Source organism: Limanda limanda, chromosome 9, assembly GCF_963576545.1.
Source record: "Limanda limanda chromosome 9, fLimLim1.1, whole genome shotgun sequence".
Taxonomy (NCBI): domain Eukaryota; kingdom Metazoa; phylum Chordata; class Actinopteri; order Pleuronectiformes; family Pleuronectidae; genus Limanda; species Limanda limanda.
Window position 1 is genome coordinate 26,737,001 of NC_083644.1, and position 19,622 is coordinate 26,756,622.

At 41.3% G+C, this 19,622-nt stretch overlaps 1 protein-coding gene across 1 annotated transcript in view; it reads right to left on the reverse strand.

Moving 5' to 3' along the window:
- Positions 1 to 19,622, reverse strand: part of LOC133010375 (inactive N-acetylated-alpha-linked acidic dipeptidase-like protein 2) — a 310,384-nt gene that overhangs the window by 201,954 nt on the left and 88,808 nt on the right. Inside the window, exon 6 of the mRNA XM_061077932.1 lies at positions 19,150 to 19,282. Within this exon, the coding sequence (XP_060933915.1) occupies positions 19,150 to 19,282 (133 nt within the window). The remainder of the gene's footprint in view (positions 1 to 19,149; positions 19,283 to 19,622) is intronic.

Consider the following 19,622-nt stretch of genomic DNA (forward strand, 5'->3'; position numbering starts at 1 on the left):
TGTCAATATTAAGCAGCGAGAAGTTTTGGGCCAGCCAACATTTATATCAAAATACAGTCACTGAGAACACTGATTTGATCACAGTCAGTGGGGTAAAAAAGTTGATACAGTTGTCTGTCATCTGCAGATACATGAAAGTTTACATTATGTTTGTGGATGACATGCTCCAGGGGTAACATTTACAATGTGAACAGGAGGGGTCAAAGGACAGACCCCTGGGTCATCTTCGCAGAGGATAATCATGACTTCCTGATGGCAACACAAGAAAATTCTGTCTAAGACTGTCTCTGTGCTCTGGTTTGTCCTGAAACCCGATAGAAAAGTCTTAAAGAATAAATTCCTCTGCTTAACAAAACAAAAGCAATTAGTAGAATAGCAGAGCGGTTTTGCATTTTAGCTTCTTTAACCCCTCAATTAAAAAAAGAAATTTAGTCCTTTAAAATCTCATAGTGCAGGTCAGGTCAGTTAAATGGCTTTCCACTTTTGCTTCACTCTATGACAGTCACTCCATAGGACATGTATACTGTCTGTTATCCATTGGAGGGAGCAATATGGTCTAATACTTGGAAACAGGTATTATTAAAAATAGGAAAAAAATGATTTTGGTCAAGGTTGACTGAGGAAAGAGGAGCATCTAGTAAATTTAATGAAGAGGAATAATTAAAACCGTGGGAGTATTTGTTATGGTAATTTTAACTGTCTGCTATACCTTGTATGTAATGTGTTTCTACTCCATGAACTTTTCCTTTACCTTTTTTGCATGAACTTTCCTCGACCTTGAGAAACAAAGATGCTGAACAGAACTGGCACTGATCCATTACTGACTGTGCAAATGGGTGTACTGATTGGGTGGACGGAAGAATCATTGATGAAAGTGTTTCCTCTGTCTGACGATAGTTGTATGATCAGAATATCATAAAAATCCGAAGGAGTTAACTCCTCTTGGTCAGACTTCAGCATCACATTGTCTTGTTGAGAACTTTGTCCTAGGAATTCAGATAGATTATCGATTATATTCATAGATATACTCTTTTATTAATTTCTCTGTTGTATTTGCTGCTTAAATATATTTGATCTTATAATTATTATTTGATTTCCCTCACCAAGAATTGCCACCACCCAATACAGGGTAGGACTTATCTTTTAAAAGCCATTTTTTTTGGACCAAAGATGTAAACATTTTTGGACCAAAGATGTGAAAATTGTTAGCATTTGTGGTCAGACACAAACATCCTTACATAAGCTATATTTAACTTAAATCCCATGTGAGTACACAACATCAAGGTTGTGGCCCGTGTTGCATGTAGGCCCTGTCAAAGTCCTGGTTAAGTTAAAAAAAATCTGATGCTAAAACGTTATCTGGACAGCAGACATGTATGTTAAAATTTGCAAATATCAGAACTCATAATTTCATTCTTCTTCTCCAGTGTTTACGGTAAGCGTGCTGCGTCATTTCGTCACTTCCTGTTATTGCCACGGGACACGGGTGGTGTAGTCGCTATCTGAATTAGCTCCTCCGCTAAACACAACTGTCTTTCTGTTCTACTACGGCTAAAATCACCGGTATATAGTTAAGGACCCTCACATACCAGCCCCTCCTCTCTGGTGCTTTGTGATTCTGTGTTCTGTTTAAATCTCACACTCATAGTTTTAGCAGCGATGTGTTCTCTCTCTCCCTCTCGCTCCACCGCTCTCTCCTGCTCCGAGTGTCTCATGTTTACTTACTCCTCCGCCTCCATTAACAGTAGTGGTAAATGTAATAAATGTAGTATGTTGGTAGACATGGAGGCGAGGCTTAGCAACTTAGAAGCTCGGCTCCTCAGCTTAGAACCCCCGTTAGCTATAGTTAGCCGGCCCGTGCTAGCCGCAGCAAAGCCACCTAGCTTAGCTCCAGCTAGCAGTCCCTCGACTTGCCCCGGGCAGCCGGGAGCCCAGGGTGGCTGGGTGACGGTCCGGAGGGGGCATAGTACCACCCATAGAAAGCCCACGATTAAAGACCCACCAGCTCACGTCTCAAATAGATTTTCTCCACTCAGCGACGCACCCGCTGAGAATCAAACTCTGGTTATTGGCGACTCGGTTCTCAGAAACGTGAGATTAGCGACACCAGCGGCCATAGTCAATTGTATTCCGGGGGCCAGAGCCGGCGACATCCAATCCAAATTGAAGCTGCTGGCTAAAACTAAACGTAAATACAGTAAAATCGTAATTCACGTCGGCAGCAACGACTCCCGGCTTCGTATGTCGGAGGTCACTAAAGTTAATGTTGAGTCTGTGTGTGCTTTTGCTAAAACGATGTCGGACACAGTAGTTTTCTCTGGCCCTCTCCCTAACACTACAGGTGATGACATGTTTAGTCGCATGTTTTCTTTTAACCGCTGGCTGTCGAGGTGGTGTCCTGTAAACGGTGTGGGCTTTATAGATAATTGGCAAACTTTTTGGAGGAAACCTGGTCTTGTTAGGAGAGACGGCGTTCATCCCACTTGGGATGGAGCAGCTCTCTTATCTAAGAATATTACTAAGTCTATCACATGACAACCCAGAGTTGGGACCAGGAAGCAGAGCTGCAGTGCTAAACACTTCTCTGCGCTCCCTCTGGATCAGTCACCCAACCGCATAGAGACTGTCTCTGTCTACCGTCCGATTCAATTATTTAAATTAAACAATAACAGAGCGAGAACTCACAATAATCTTATACAAATTAACACAACCTCTGGAACAACACAGGAAACTAAGACTTTCAAATGTGGTCTTTTAAACATTAGATCACTGTCCTCAAAGGCTATTTTAGTTAATGAACTAGTCTCAGACTACAATATAGATGTAATGTCCCTTACTGAGACGTGGCTGCATCCTGATGAATATGTCAGTTTGAATGAATCTACTCCCCCCAGTCATATAAATTCACACGTTCCCAGGGAACTCGGGCGAGGAGGTGGAGTTGCTGCTATTTTTAACTCCAGTCTATCAATTAATCCTAAACCTAAACTTAGCTACAACTCATTTGAATGTCTTGTTCTTAATCTTCCACGTCAATCCAGGAAACACCAACAGCCAATCATATTTGCTGTAGTTTATCGTGCTCCTGGGGCTTATACTGAATTTCTAACAGAATTCCCTGAGTTTTTATCAAACCTAGTCCTAAAGACAGATAAAATTATTATTGTTGGTGACTTTAATATTCATGTTGACAATAATAAAGATAGCCTGAGCGTAGCATTTATTTCAATACTAGACTCAATTGGTTTTAGTCAGTGTGTGCATCAACCTACTCATTGTTGTAACCACACACTTGACCTTGTGTTATCATACGGTGTCAAAATTGAACATTTAACAGTACTTCCGCGCAATCCAGTACTATCAGACCATAATTTAATAATCTTCGATTTTTCACTATCTGAATATATGCCACTAATAAAAAACTCATTTTCTAGATGTCTACCTGATAGTGCTGTAGCTAAATTTAAGGAAATAATTCCGATTACATTTAAACCCGTATTATCCGTCGACATAAACAACAAATTCTTTAAAAACCCGAGCTCTATTGAGATTGACCACCTCGTAGAAAGCTCTGCAGACTCATTACGATTAACATTAGACTCAATAGCGCCTCTAAAAAAGAAATGTGTAAAACATAGTAAATTAGCTCCGTGGTATAATTCCAAGACACATGAGTTGAAACAAATATCAAGAAAATTAGAAAGGAAGTGGCGCTCCAGCAACAGTGTTGAAAATCTCCTAGACTGGAAGAGTAGTGTTACAGAATATAAAAAGGCTCTCCACAAAGCAAGAGCTGCCTATTACTCAAAACTAATAGAAGAGAATAAAAACAACCCCAGGTTTCTCTTCAGCACTGTAGCCAGGCTGACAGAGAGTCACACCTCCACCGAACCCAGTATTCCTCGATCCCTAAATTGCAATATCTTTATGACCTTTTTTAATGATAAAATTCTAACTATTAGAAATAAAATCAATCATCTCCTGCCCTCAATTGGCACTAATACCCTCCCAACAATAGAGATCTCAGAAACGGCTGAGAATCCTTCCCATTATTTAGACAGCTTCTCTCTGATCACCCGTGATCAGTTTACCAAAATAGTCTCAGGTTCTAAACCAACAACCTGTATTTTAGATCCGATTCCAACTAAATTACTTAAAGAAATTCTGCCCCTAATAGATAATTCGTTACTTAACACAATCAATCTGTCATTATCATCAGGTTATGTACCACAGTCTTTTAAAATAGCTGTAATCAAACCCCTACTCAAAAAACCCACCCTAGACCCAGAGGTTTTAGCAAATTACAGGCCAATATCTAATCTCCCCTTCCTATCTAAAATCTTAGAAAAAGTTGTAGCCAATCAGCTGTGTGAGTTTCTCCAGGAAAATAATATATATGAAGACTTTCAGTCTGGGTTTAGAACCAATCATAGCACAGAGACAGCCCTGGCAAAAGTCACTAATGACCTTCTAATAGCTTCAGATCAGGGACTTGTGTCTGTCCTCGTTCTGTTAGATCTCAGTGCAGCATTCGACACAATTGACCATCAAATTTTATTAGAGAGACTAAAACAGTTAATTAACATTAAAGGAACGGCCTTAAACTGGTTTAAATCTTATTTTGCTGATCGCTCCCAATTCGTTCAAATCAATGATGAGTCATCGGTGCGCACCAAAGTTAACCATGGTGTCCCACAGGGGTCTGTGCTCGGCCCAATTTTATTCTCATTATATATGCTTCCACTAGGAAACATTATCAGGACACACTCGGTAAATTTTCACTGTTATGCGGATGACACCCAGTTATATTTGTCAATAAAACCTGATCAAAGTAATCAATTAACTAAACTTCGAGCATGTCTCAAGGACATAAAAACCTGGATGACCCGCAATTTTCTCTTATTAAACTCAGATAAAACAGAGGTTATAATACTCGGCCCTAAACACCTTAGAGATACATTATCTAATGATATAGCTGCGCTAGATGACATTGCCCTTGCTTCCAATGACACAGTCAGGAACTTGGGAGTGATCTTCGATCCTGATTTGTCCTTTAATAGTCACTTAAAAGTAATTTCTAGGACCGCGTTTTTCCACTTGCGTAATATCTCAAAAATCAGACATGTCCTTTCGCAAAAAGATGCAGAAAAACTAGTCCACGCCTTTGTTACATCGAGACTGGACTATTGTAATTCATTATTATCAGGCTCCAGCAGCAAGTCGTTAAAGACTCTGCAGCTGGTCCAAAATGCCGCAGCACGTGTCCTGACGAGAACTAAGAAAAGAGAGCACATTTCTCCAGTATTAGCATCGCTACACTGGCTTCCTGTTAAATCTAGAATAGAATTTAAAATTCTCCTCCTCACCTTCAAGGCCCTTAATGATATGGCACCTCTTTACCTTAAAGAGATGTTAGTTCCATATCAACCTACTAGAGCACTCCGATCCCAGAACTCAGGTTTACTTGTTGTCCCTAAAGTCTCTAAAAGTAGAGTAGGAGCCAGAGCTTTTAGCCATCAAGCCCCACTGCTGTGGAATAATCTCTCACTTTCAGTTAGGGAGGCAGACACGCTCTGTTCGTTTAAAAGTAGACTCAAAACCTTCCTTTTTTATAAAGCTTATAGTTAGAGCTAATTTGTGCGATGTTCCAAATTTGATTAAATGGCAAAAACCCCTGATGATGCTAAGACGCACAGGGAATTTATGACACAAGACACACGGAGCTTCTCTTTCCTGCTTCTCCTTCCTTTTCTCCATATTTATCACATCAAGATAATTCTTATCTGATCAGTACATGTTACTAACTTGACCCCTTTTCCCGGAGTTTCTGTGCCTTAGCGCCCGCGGATGCAGGGCCACAGCTGTGGCCGCACCATGGATTATGATTGTGGATCGCGTGTCGGAGGTCGCAATGGTGGATCCAGTTCGGTGGATTCTGTATCGTGCCAGCTGATCGTCGTTGTAATGGAGGATCCTTTGTCGCGTTGGCATCGGATGATGAGGGACCACGACCGAGGCGGCAGCTGATAATGGATTCTAACTGGCGGCGGTGGACAATGACTGTGGATTATAGTGGATCCCATCCTGATGCTGGATCGTGGTCTTGCTGCTGGCCAGAGACTGTGATTGCAGCGGGACTGCCTGACACATAGTATTGAAAAATGTTTAGCCTAATGGATGCTGCTAAAAATCCTGATGATGTTTTCTTACACCTGACATCTATTGCACTTCTGTCCGTCCTGAGAGAGGGATCCCTCACATGTGGCTCTCTCTGAGGTTTCTACATATTTTTACCTGTGAAAAGGGTTTTTAGTAGTTTTTCCTTACTCTTGTTGAGGGTTAAGGACAGAGGATGTCACACAATGTTAAAGCCCCATGAGACGAATTGTTATTTGTGAATGTGGGCTATACAAATAAAACTTGATTGATTGATTGATTGATAATTTACCATCATAATAAAGAGGAGTTCATAGAATTGTAAGATAAAGCCTGAGACAGATTTTGGGGGTTTACAGATTAAAATGGACAGTGTGCCAAATTGTCCTCCATACCGGAACACAATGACTCAAAATATGTAAAGTCCCCCCTAGAAATCAGGAAGCAGCATAACATATTATTATAAATGAATGTTTTCTTCTTCTGCTGGATAACCTGGGACAATTAATTAAAGAGAAATTGCTTTCTGATAACATTAAAAAAGCAATAATGTCGTGGCAAGTAAATTATTTGTTGGTGAGAGATCGTATATTGATAAAACTTGATAAGTACAAACTTACCATAAATCCTTGATAAATTAAAGACAAAGATGTATTGACCCTTCTAGGTGAGCTCTCATCAGTTTCCACGTGAACTATCATTTAGTTTGTGAAGTGGGGGAGCAACCACTGGGTCTGTGGCTCCGAGGAAGTGATGAGTGTTTGCTTTGAAGAAGAGGGGGCGCGTAGGAACCACCTATGGGTTCTCATGTTATAAGAAAGCCAGATCTGTTTCCACGCTATGTGGACTGAGGATGTAGTGACTGAGCAGGTGATTGATGTGATGAGGGGGTAACCTTAGACATGGACAAAGGATTGCCTCCCTGCACAGGGCAGGGAAGAACTCCAGAGCAACTGAGCACAGCCTCTTTCAGCATCCTACTACGGTGTGAAAATGTTGCCTGTGAAGAGGGCTGCTGAGTCTGATTTCCACGGATCGTGTGGCACACAAGCACTTGTATCCACTGAAGGTAGAGGCAGGGTTGACAGTCCCTGTTTTCAGTAAGATCTCCTGAGAGGGGGAATCCACTGCCACAGAGGTATCTGCTGGAGGTACCAGAGACTCAACAGACAGAGGGCATAGCAAATGGAGAGGTTAAGCTGAGGTGGTGAAGCAGCCCTGCCCTATCCTTTCTAATGACTGCACACCACAACCTCAGCCCAAGACAGGTAGTTTGGTGTTGAGCAGGATGAAAGACATTGACAGGTGGGGGGGCACAGAAAACTGTGTCCGCGATAGCTGCCCTGAGTATTTTGTTCTGCTCATCAATAAAGCTGCTAATGAGAGTGTCTATTCCGCAGTTAAGCAGAAAGCTGATGGATGTCATCCTTAAGGTCAGAGATCTCTTTATTTCCCTCCTTAACTGAAGCAAGGCATATATGGCATGACATTTAGCTCAATTAGCTACAAAGCTAAGGAAGGCAGAAGTGATACTGGCAAGACCAGGTAGTTGTAGTCACTGTCTATAACCAGTAAAATACAGAAATCCACAAGACATAAATCAAAAAATTGAAAAAAAGCTTGAGAAGATGTTCAAATTTTGTTTCCAAAATCTGTAAATATATATCTAATCTAATACAATACAGCGATTCCCTGAGGGGGGTCTACATCTGCAAGGGTCATGTTAAGTACTGGTTGCATAAAATATGTGATGGTAATCCAGCTTCACCAGCAAAACCCTGATCTTGAACCAGCATTATTAATGTGACCATGTAACTCAGGATCCTGGGAACTGATGGGTGAACTCTTGCTGCAAAGATTGTGAGCTTGGATATTGCCTGGATGAGTATTAAAACAAAACGTAAACATGGTGTTGAGTGAGGACGGAGCTTTGTCTCAGAGTCAAGACATAGCTTCTCTATTGGTTTTGGAACCATGCACTTAGATTGTTAAAGTAGAGCCATGGACATTTCATCCAATGCCAACATTCATGAAGGAGACACAGGTTCCCATCCTATCACACAACAGCACTTAATGTTTATCAAACATAAACACACCCATTGCTGCATCTTAACCAAGTGTTACCATAGTTGACGAACCATTTTGATATTGCGCCATAGATTACTTGTTACAACAACAGTCTTCTCTACATTAAGTCGCAGTTATCATGAATAAACACTGACACTGGAAGTAGAAAAAAGGATGTGATTAAATGTAATCTCAGGTTATTGCAGAAACATTTACTGCCCAATACTCTTGATAGAGTTGCCAAATAAAAAATAAGGTAGAGATTCAGTGTGAAATGCCTGCTTTCCAGTTTTAAGAAATCAATGTTTTGCAGAATGAAAAGGTGGTTTACAGCTCAGAAACACTTTTATTCTTCCTCCACCCTTAACAATTGAAGCGGAGATACTTTAATCACACACTGACACCCTACAGAGGACCCACTGTGGCTCCATTGCTGTGTTAACATTACCCTTGCTATGATTGTTCATTTAAAGGGAAAACGATGTCTTGTAGCAACCTTGTATTTAAATCAATATGCTAATGACTCCATTTTCCATTCATTGAGCTCATTTGAATCCAGCCGAGGTTTCTCAATAACCCAAGGGACACATTGAAAAGACCCACCTGTCCACCGGTTCAAAAATGAACACAGACAAGTAGTTTGAGCATTCTCTGTTTGGCTACATCAGAGGGGCGCAGAGAATGAGGTGCTGCATGTTAAAGGTTAACACAATTTATGCAATCTTCCCCTTGCACACAACCAGTGGTGTATAATAATAAAGAGGACACGTACACAAAGCAAGCACAAACTGATGACCAGCAGTTCTCATTTGTTAATCACAGCTTGAGGATACAGAAGGAAGTCAGCGCACGACAAACCTCACACATGGCAGCCACATTCAAAGGAGAGAGGAAATTGCCTCAGTAGCAGGGGCAACAACTTGGCAAAAGAAATACGCTGTCTGAGAAGAAAAAGATGCCATAAACAATTACTTCTCTTTTTTTTACCCCACAAAGGGAGAACACAGGGTCTATTTCCCTCTTGTGTTCTGCTCTCACATTAATGTGGAACATGGCTTGCTTTTCAGGCAGATTGCCCTACTGTGTTAATGGAAGGAAACAAGTCCAAATCAGCATCTGCGCCACTAACCCTGAACCCTGCTGATAGATATGAACATAATCACAGTACAAATTATATTATTTCCCTATGTAGTAGTCCAGACCATCCACATTACTCCCAACCAGTCTCACTTTTAAAGGAGACATATTATGCCCATTTACCACAAGTTGATATGGTTCCTTGGGGTCTTAATGAATGTCTGTTACATATTTTGGTTAAAACACCACAGGGATCATTTAAAACAGCAGCCTAAAATTTGAACTCAGCTCAACGTGTGCAACAACACAATGTCACATCATTCAGCAAGGTACTACACTGATGCATCAAATATGTGTCACCATATACTACTAGTCGAAGGCATTGCATAATGAACAGAATGAAATATACATTTTCTCTCTCTCTCTCTCTCTATATATATATAAATTAATATGTCAAGAGGAACTACTGCTGCTTCCTTTCAAATGTCGAAATTTCATCCCATAGGAAGAAAAAGTGTCAGGCAAAGTCTTATAGAGGTGGACAATGCCACACAATTTAGTTTGGAGCTTTACTATCCCTTCACACAGAAAGTACCAGGGAAGCACTAAGGAAAACAGTGGAAAAATATATTTGTCAAGTCACACCAATGAACAAAATGAGTAACAGACGACCAGTGGGGTAGTGTAGAGATAAGACATGTAACCGATATATGCAAATAAAGGAGTAAAAGAATAGTATGCACAAATTTGCATTTTTACTATTCTCTTCTCATTATTTAATCACATGCACGTAAAAGGAAAAGAGTGTTTTTAAGGTGATCGCTGGGCAAATGTGCACAACTGCAACAGAGAAGCCAAGAGACAAGCGCTTATGAGAGTGTTTGTATTTCCAAGACGTGATCCAACACAAGATGGATTCATTGTATCAGAAGTGATACTGATGGAATTGGGCTGACTGATGTTTTTGGAGATCACTGATTCAACCTCACAATATTACAGGTATGCAGTAAACTAACAACTAACCCTCCTTCCTTCCTCCAGAGGGGATGTAAATGAGAAGCAGATGACCAAGTGAAAATTCTGAAAAAGTCGGGACCTAAATGTCCGGACAATCCTAAAACTTAAGGTCATGGAAGGTCTTTTTGTATTGGGCAATTTTTATCTAATGATGTATTGTCTAATTCCATTTTCTATTAGGTGTCCCCTGTTTTTACTTAATTTACTTTAAAACTGATTACAAATCTTTTATGGGTTAAAACAAGCAAACAATAATTTGTGTCACAAGTGACTGGGATAAGCTGACTTTTCTGTTGGTTTTCGTTTAAATTTATACCAAGTGTGGAGACAGTTATGGGGCAAGAAAGGATATGAAGTGTTGGTATCTCTCAGAAGAATAACCGAATGCTACACCAGCATGGTGCACGTCAGACGAGATGAATGCTGGAGCAACAAGGAATAAACCTGACAGCGAACACCTGCCGATGGTATCTAAGCAAACACTGCAGGCTCCGCAGGAATCTGCACACTACTTGATTCTTCTCTCTTGTCATCCACACAGCACTGCATGTGACACTCAAGACACATACATGAATATAAAGCCCACACATACACACACACTTAAGAAATACCAGGCAGCATGCAAACATACACACACTTTTTAGATCTCACTGAGTTTCTTTATGCAGGCAAAAGCAGAGTCGGATTCTCCTGCAATGGCTACAGAGAGAAACAACCCACACATACACACTTATATGCATACATACATATACAAAAAATGGAATTGTGAAAGATGTATGTGTGAGACGGCAGAGGCTTTGATTTGCTGGGGCTGTCTCGGCAGGCAGCGTATTAAAGCACGGCAGTGATACAACGCTACAAGGAACAGTCAAATTAACAAGCTGAAGAAGGAGGAGGATGGAGGAGGAGAGAGGGAGACAACAAAGTCCAAACAATAAACTGAGAGGAGGGGAAATTCTGGGGAACATTAAACAGAGCTCTGGCAAACAGTGTAATCACATTCCCTCTAAAAAGCTCCTCCTGTGGCAGCGTTGCAACTGAGGAGCACTCCTGACAGCTTCATGTGTCTTATTTTTTAAAAGAGAGGCGCTGTTGTCACCACTGAGAACCGAGCCTGTTATGAAGCTCTTAAGACACCAAGGACCTGAGTGGTGAAAGCATTTCCAGCCAGGCAGAGCAGGTGCAAGGCAACAGACAGACAAGAACAGTGGGACCTGCCACAGTTCTCTAAAAGTAAGTGCACATGAAGTGTGGAAAAATGGCCTACATTTGAGTAAATTACGAGTTGTTTTTTTTGCTCCTGGGTGTGTATGAAGTATAAGCTTGAGAAAATCGAAAGTCTCAGTGTATTCAATTCTCGTCTTGTTCTCTGCATTGCCACCAGACGTATTGATGCTCCTTTAAATGTACAGCCTGTGTCCGATGAGCCAGACTTTAAACAACACTGTGCTGCTGCTGCCACACTAAAGAATGGATTAAATGTCTCTCAAATGTCATTCTCATTGTTATAGAACACGTTGAAGACAACCCTGTAAATCTTGTAAATGAGAACTCTAGGTATCCAGCAAACACCAAAATGTAGTTGGAAATGCTATTGCAACCAGTTTATTGATAATAACTTAATTAATATGTGAATCATTTTTGTTAGTGCTGAACGATTTGGGGAAATAATCTAATTGCGATTTTTTTTCCCCCAATATTGCGATTGCGATTTAATATGCGATTTTTTTATTTGATCCAATTTTTTTTTCCCAACAAAACGTAATGAATGATTTAAATATGACCAACACAATATTAGATACATTTAGTGTTAAATAATATTTAAAATTATAGGTGTCTTACTGCTCCCAAGTCAGAAACATTTCACACAACTGAAACATAGAATTTGCCTCTACTATACTTTGAAAATATTTTGTAAAATCAAAGTAAATAAAGTTATAAATAAAAAACGGAGAAATGCACAGGCCACAAAGTCAAACAGTACAACTGCATGTATGAACAGTTTCCTGAAGTTAATGAAATGGTCCCACTCCTCAGACTGTGATTTTTAACCCTTTCGAACACAAGTCACGTAACAGACAGAGTGTGTGTGGAGCCACAACACAGCAGACATGAGGCGCTGTAAAGCCTTGAGCATCCCGTTCATGTCCCGGTGGTCGTGCAGCGGTATGGAGGCGCCGGGCCTCAGCAGGAAGACCCCCATGCTGAACACCTCCGTCTCGCAGATGTGCGTGTAGGTGACCGGGGGGCTCTGGCTCGCCGCCCCGGAGCTTGGCTTGCTTTTCCGGGGAGGGATTTTCAGGTCCGCCGCCCGCTATGCGATCACCAGCGAGATGAGCTCGCTATATGTTTGCGCCACGTAGGTGAGGCCGGCCTGCCTCGCCATCTTCTGGATCAGCGGAGTTGTGTTGTCCCGCGGCATTCTGGCTGCGGGTGCGGACAGCAGCCCGGTGCGCTACTCTCGTTCGCAAGTGATAATCGCACACGTTGCGATTAGGAAATCGCGTTTTATCATATCGCGATTAAATCGCAAATGCAATTAATTCAGCGTTCAGCCCTAATTTTTGTATTTTGCAAGTTGCAAGTACATTGATACAAAACATGTTATTTATTTTTGCATAATATCTACTCTTACTTTACAGCATCTATTTCCTGTGAATGCAGCAACAGTTTTTCTGGTAATGTTTATACACTTAGGCACTTCAGGTCAGGGTTAGATCGATGTGAAATATGAATGCAGTAAGTTGAATGATGAATGATGAACATCATTTCTAGGACATGTTGGAATAAATGCTGCCAATAGCGGAAGGCCGCCGACTGTTAAAGGCCTGTGAAAAAGAAAGAAAATATAAAAAAGTGTGTGACTGTATCTATAACTTTTCAAATTAAATAAAAAGTGGTCTAAGACAATATCCGTATCATGTACCAAAGGTAACACTGTCTACAATATTACAAGAATTATATGCACTGTACATGTTTTGTACATAAAGAGAGACTCATTAGACCAGTCTTAAATGAAAGACATCTTGTACGACCCTACGTGATGAAATGGATATGTCCTATGTGACTAAATAATGTGAGTGCCTTGGTTTTGTTACATTCATACAGAAATACCAATGTAAATAAACTATTCATCACAACTGCATATCATTAGAAAGGGATAAGTTTATCTCTGCACAAGTAAATGATGAATGGTTCTTGGGGTGAAAAATACTTTCCCTCCTCTCTTGTCTCTCTGTCATGTCAGTACTATACCACCGATATATGTAATGACAATGATTTTTACAAAGACAGCAGAAAATTGCAGCATGGGAATAACTTGCCTATACTGTATTCTATAAAATGAACCGTTTTCCATATTTAAACAGCATAAGCAAGAGATGTGATTCTCATGAAGCCAGATGACAGATGTGGCAATGTTGGCCTCATTTTTTTCCTCTCATGGGCATAACGGTCTGACACTAGGGAGGAATCTGCATCCACTGCACTCACGTTGAGGGAAATGTAAACTCCAGACATGCGAAATGACACAAAAGATAATGGTCTTCCTGGAAATTGAATCAATGAACAATCACAAAAACATAATAATACTGGCCCATTGCCGGTATAAATAGAGCAATATACAGAAAGCCATTTTCAGCACTTTACTGTCTGCTTATTGTGTACTGTTCATTTTATAAGCGTTATTTTCTACTTTATGAACCGACGTCTGACTTTGGGGACCACTCAGAAATCTAGAATTACACATATTATTCAGTGATGGTGGCTGATAAGTGAAGTAACAGACAGCTAAATTGTGCGAGCACTGACATGACCGGCTCCATGTGAAAGCTTAAAGTGTGTTTGGAATGCTGGACAGGATAATTTCACATAAAATTACAGATTGACAAAGAGCTCTGACTGCCGTGTTAGCAGCTCCTATGGAAGATATCAAAATGTACCAAGAGAAAACATTTCTTGACATGGGATTGTAAGACATAGAAATGGTGAGGCGCCGTGCTAGGTGGCAGCCTGTTACAGCAGCTCCCGTCGTGTTTTCTTGAATTTGCGCCTTTTTGTCACTCTTTTTGTGTGTGTGTGTAGGAGGAGTTGGACTCAGGAGGCCACGTAGGCACTGCAGGACTCCTTCCAGTCTACTGATGTGCTTTGCGGGCCACATGGGGAGGACATCAACAGCATGTCTGACTGCATCACAGAAAATATACTATTCTGTGAACAAACCACCTTACCGGCCCGGTCTGTACGCTGCTATCCCAACAATAAGCCAGGGATCATCACTGAGGCTAAAAGTTCTTCTTAACAAGAAAAATAAAGCCTTCAGGTCCAGGGACAGAGAAGAACTGAGGGTCATACACCGTGACCCGAGGAGAAAGCTTATGGAGTGCAAGGACTCCTACATGATGTGTGGACTGGAATGAGAGAAATAACTGGGTTCAAGGCGGGAGACAGACAGCCTGGAGAGGGCAAAAGAGCTACATTTGTTCTTCAACAGGTCCAGTGCACAGCCCTCATCTGTCCGCCCCCACCCCACTCACAGACTTCCACACACCCTTGCTGCCCCAATACTTCGTCCCGCCCCCACTCCACCCCCCCTCGTGTGCTCCTTGGACATAACCCACCTTTAAAGTGCTGCTCCTTCACTGAAGTGATTAACACGCTCCCCCTCACCCGCCTGTCTGTTACAACTGGCCAGGTGAAGAGACAGCTGGAGAGGCTTCAACAACGCAAGGGCCCAGGACCAGACGGTATCAGCTCCAGGGTTCTGAGGACCTGTGCCAGTAGACACATCCACCGACTCCTGGAACACTGACTATCTGACAGGCAGAACTCAGTTTGTCCGGCCAAGCAGAGTTCTGTCTGAATTGGTGGTGCATGCTACAGGAGATCCACATGGGAATGTTCTGTTGCCATTCTTTGTCACACTGTGCGCCTCTGACCTCCTGTGCAACTTTGAGTCATGCCAGTTGCAGAAATTCTCTGATGACTCTGCAGTGGAGGAGTGTATAACTGATGGGAGGGAGGTTGAGTACAGAGCGCTGGTGGACCGGCAGAAATCAGCTGCTTCTGCATGTGGCCAAGACCAGGGAGATGGTGATCGACTTCAGGAGGAAAAGGTTTCAAAGCCACTGTGTATGGTGGGAGAGGATGTTGGCCTGGTGGAGGATTACAAGTACCTGGGGATCCACATCAACAATGAACTGAAGTGGAAAACAAACACTGACGCTGTGTACAAGAAAGAGATGAGCAGACTCTCTTTCCTGAGGAAGCTGAGATCTTTCAACGTGTCCAGCAAGATGTTGGAAATGACAGTCTGTTGTAGCCAATGCACTGTGCTTTGCTGTGGTCTGCTTTGGAAGCAGCATCGGAGCCGGTGACACCAACAGACTAAAGAAGCTGATTAAGAAGGCTGGCTCCGTCATTGGCTGTAAACTGGAATTTTTGGAAGTGGTGGAGAGGAGGGCTTTGAACAAACTGTTATCCATCATCCTCTCCACCACCTAGTGGACAGACAGTTTAGCACTTTTTCCCAACAGACTGGATTAGCTCTGCTGCCCCAAGGAGAGTTACAGGACATATTTCCTGCCCACAACAATAGGGCTGTAAAACTCCTCCCCTCTGTCAAAGGGTTAACTCTCAAAATATATAGGATAATAAACTATAGTTTCTGTCCACACCAACACTCTCTGTTAACTCCTGCAATAACTGTGAGTTATTTTGCACATCTTATATTTATATTTAGTTTTAGTGATATTCTTACCTTTTCCTTTGCAAACAACCACTGCAATTGTGCATGCTTGTCTCTTATTCATAGTTGTCATTTTTTGTAGCTAGCTAGCTGTCTAGCTATCTAGCTAGCTAGCTATATGTAATCAAAGTATTACATCAAGTTTATAATGCACTGTATCTACAAATGTAAATTGTTCTCTTTATTATCACATGTTATAGCCCATATAACAATGGATACACATACAATTTGACATTTCAAAGATGTAATCTAATCTAATCTGTTGACATTGGAGCAGTGTGCGCCGAGCGACAGTAGACATGTGCATTTTGGTTTGGGTATTTTGCTGAAGAAAGCAAAATACAATTCAGGTTACTATTTTGTAAATGGACGCCTCGCTTCACTCGGATTACTGTAAGAACTCCTTTTTCTCCTTTTTTCTTTGTTGCTGTGCAATTTCTTCCAGCCACAAACTAAAATTCCTACTGTCATGTTTGGCTAATTGGTGCCGATACATTTAGGGAAAAGGTGCTGACTTAGGAGGGATGGAGTCAAGACTATACTTCAACTGTGCGACAGTCTGACGATGGCTTGTCAAATTTCGGACATGTCACAAATTCATCCAAGTGTGTCTGGAGCCTCTGATTGCTCCTCGCTAACAATGCACGAAACTCAGTCTAAGTCAGGCCAAACTGAGTTGTGCAACTCAAATTGTCCAGTGTATGCCTTTGTAGGCTTTACTCTTTGGGTCTGAACACACCATAACACAGTGTACAGAGGGTAACAAGTAAACAATAAGGCGGATGTGAATTGAGTTGAACTACATATATTTCCTCAGAAACCCCATTGGTTTGGTCAGATCTGAATGTCAAGGCAAATCCCACCACTGGCATTATAACAAGCAGTCAGAGGGAAGCACTGGATTTAATTAATTGAATTGCTTCCGCAGAAAAATAGATAAATCACATGACCTCTTTTCTTTATTTCATTTTAATATGCTTAGTTGTTAGCCTGCACCTCATGCTGCAGTAACATAATTCGTACTGAAGATTTTTTCAGGATTAATAAAGAGATTTAACCAAGGCAGTCTCTGGCAGTAGAACAAAGTACGCTTGATATGAGTAATGAGGTGTCCTTTTACATCTTCTGTTCTTCTGAGCTGTTTTAGCACCGGGGACCTGAGAGCAGTGCGATTGGTGAGAGACCAGACAGCCAGCATCTGTCTCGCTCTCTTCCACTTAAATACACACACACTCACACTCATGCAGCAGTCCAGACATCTGGTGGGGCTCTACTGGGTCTTGCTACTTTGGTACTGGGACTCTTACAAGGACTAAAGATACTTCAGTGGTAATGACACGTCCCCACTGGCCAGACCGGGCAGAAACACAGGAAGTGGGGACAAGACTGAGGGTCGTCGAGGTCATCCATCATGGGAGAGTGATTTAAATACAGTAGAAAAGACACAGAGATATAGAGAGATATGATGTCCTCTGCCTGAGGCCAAGGTAAGAAAAGTGAGTATGTTTCAAACAATGGCTACACTCCAAAGAGATAGTACTTGAACTGATCTGTACTTAAACTAATAGAAATAGTCAAATTCAATTTCCTTAGAGGTTCAAAAAACAATTAACCATTGAATGGTGTGTTTCCTACAAGCTATGATTGATCACATTTTTGGGGAGTCCTTAAATCTATCTTGAAAAATAAAACATGTACAGCTTTGATTTACATTTTAAAAAATCCTGTCACAGGTTTAAAAAGCTAATATGTGTTAATGTAAAGAAAAAGAAAATGTGTATTCAGGTTGTTTTAGAAGTGGGGACTGAATATAATCCGATTCTGTAAGTAAGAAATTATCTGATCTGTTGTATGGATATATTTTTTTGAGATGCTAAACATTCATCATAGATACAACTGTGTATGTATTTTTAGGTGCCACAAAAACAATATATTTTCTCTTATTTGCTGTAACAAGTGAATTTCCCCGTTGTGTGGATAAATAAAGAAATCTAATCTAATCTAATCTATCACCAACTTAAACTTAAACAGTAGTTTCAGAAAGTATGTTTACAATGTGTCCACATTATTGTGTTGTAGATTGTTTCAACAATTCAAAATGTACCCCTTCAATCTATTCTCAATAACCCAAAATGACAAAATCAAAACATTCATGAATTGTATAAGGAATTAAACATTGACGTATTTAATTTACATAAGTGATCAGTCGCTTTGCTCTGGGTCTCTTAACTGAGGTCAGATGGATTTAATTTTTCTTGAGGTGTGTCCAGAGTTCACCTGTACCTGCAAATTGAATTGACTGGACATATACTGCCACAATCCACACGGCATGAAAATCAATACATGAAGTCCTAGGAACACTCTGTCAACCTCTGATGATTTTGATGCAAATCAAACATCAGAAAAAAATAAAACCACTTTTAAAGCTCTTAGAGCTCCCGCTAGCGCAGAGGCCTAAATATATGTGAAATGGAAAAGGTTTGGAACCATCAGGACTCTTTGTAGAGTTCAACATTTGGCAAAACTAAGTTTTAAAGCAGCAGGAAGGCTCTTGGTCAGGGGGGTGACCAGGAACTATTGGTATGACGCAAGGTAACTTAAAAGTACCACAAACTGCAGCCTGCCAAATGACCATGAAGTTGAATAAAAACATCTCTTAAACTTATTCAACACGACCTGGGTCTCATAACTTTCATGAGACATATCGACCGATTATGAAGGGTCTTTTTTTTCTTTTGAGCTCATCCTGTGTATGTGTGTTGAAGATGTCCTTTCCCCCCTCAGTGTTCTGTGCAAGGGGTTTGGGGTGCAGGGTGCTTTGCTATTGCAGGTCATTTACTGTGAATGAACTCCAGATGAATTGAGAGCCTCGTCTCAGTAATATAAGAATTGCTCAAAGGTAAACTCGGTGTATTTCATCACTGTGGTAAATAGAGTTTCTCGGTTACACACGTGCATTTGTGCAAGCCAAAAGAACCATGGAGGCTGACAAGGTAGAGGAATGTTACAGGAGTTAACACAACTTTAAAGCCTTAATACATATGAAAAAACAAAAACAAATTGGTCATCCAAATTCAATCACTCACCAATGGCAGGATTTCCTCCGGGGTTGAGGGTGACTCTGAACGCTTGATTCCAGGTGTGGCGGCCGGGGGGGGCGTCGCAGGGGTCAACGTAAAGCAGGGCACCCCCGAAACCCAGCTCAGAGAGGAGGGACAGCTGGACATCCACACAGAGACACATGGGACAAGAAAACAAAAAAGAAAGAGATGGGACATCACAAAAATGCACAAAAAGGGATTTCTCCATCGTAGCCCGTCAATGTTCGCGGGAAACAGCAGCAATCACTCAAACCAGTGAAAAGACCCTTTGAAAAGACGTTTTTGAAATTCAATTTCACCTGAGACCATTTGATTGTTTTTCTGCCACATAACAACTGTCATGAAGGGAGGATGTATTGCAGAACTCTCATAATAGAGTGAGTCCGTCTTTACAGATGTTACTCATTGTCTATAAGTGTACATACAGGGAGTGTGCAGTGTTTGCTCTGTGTGTCTGT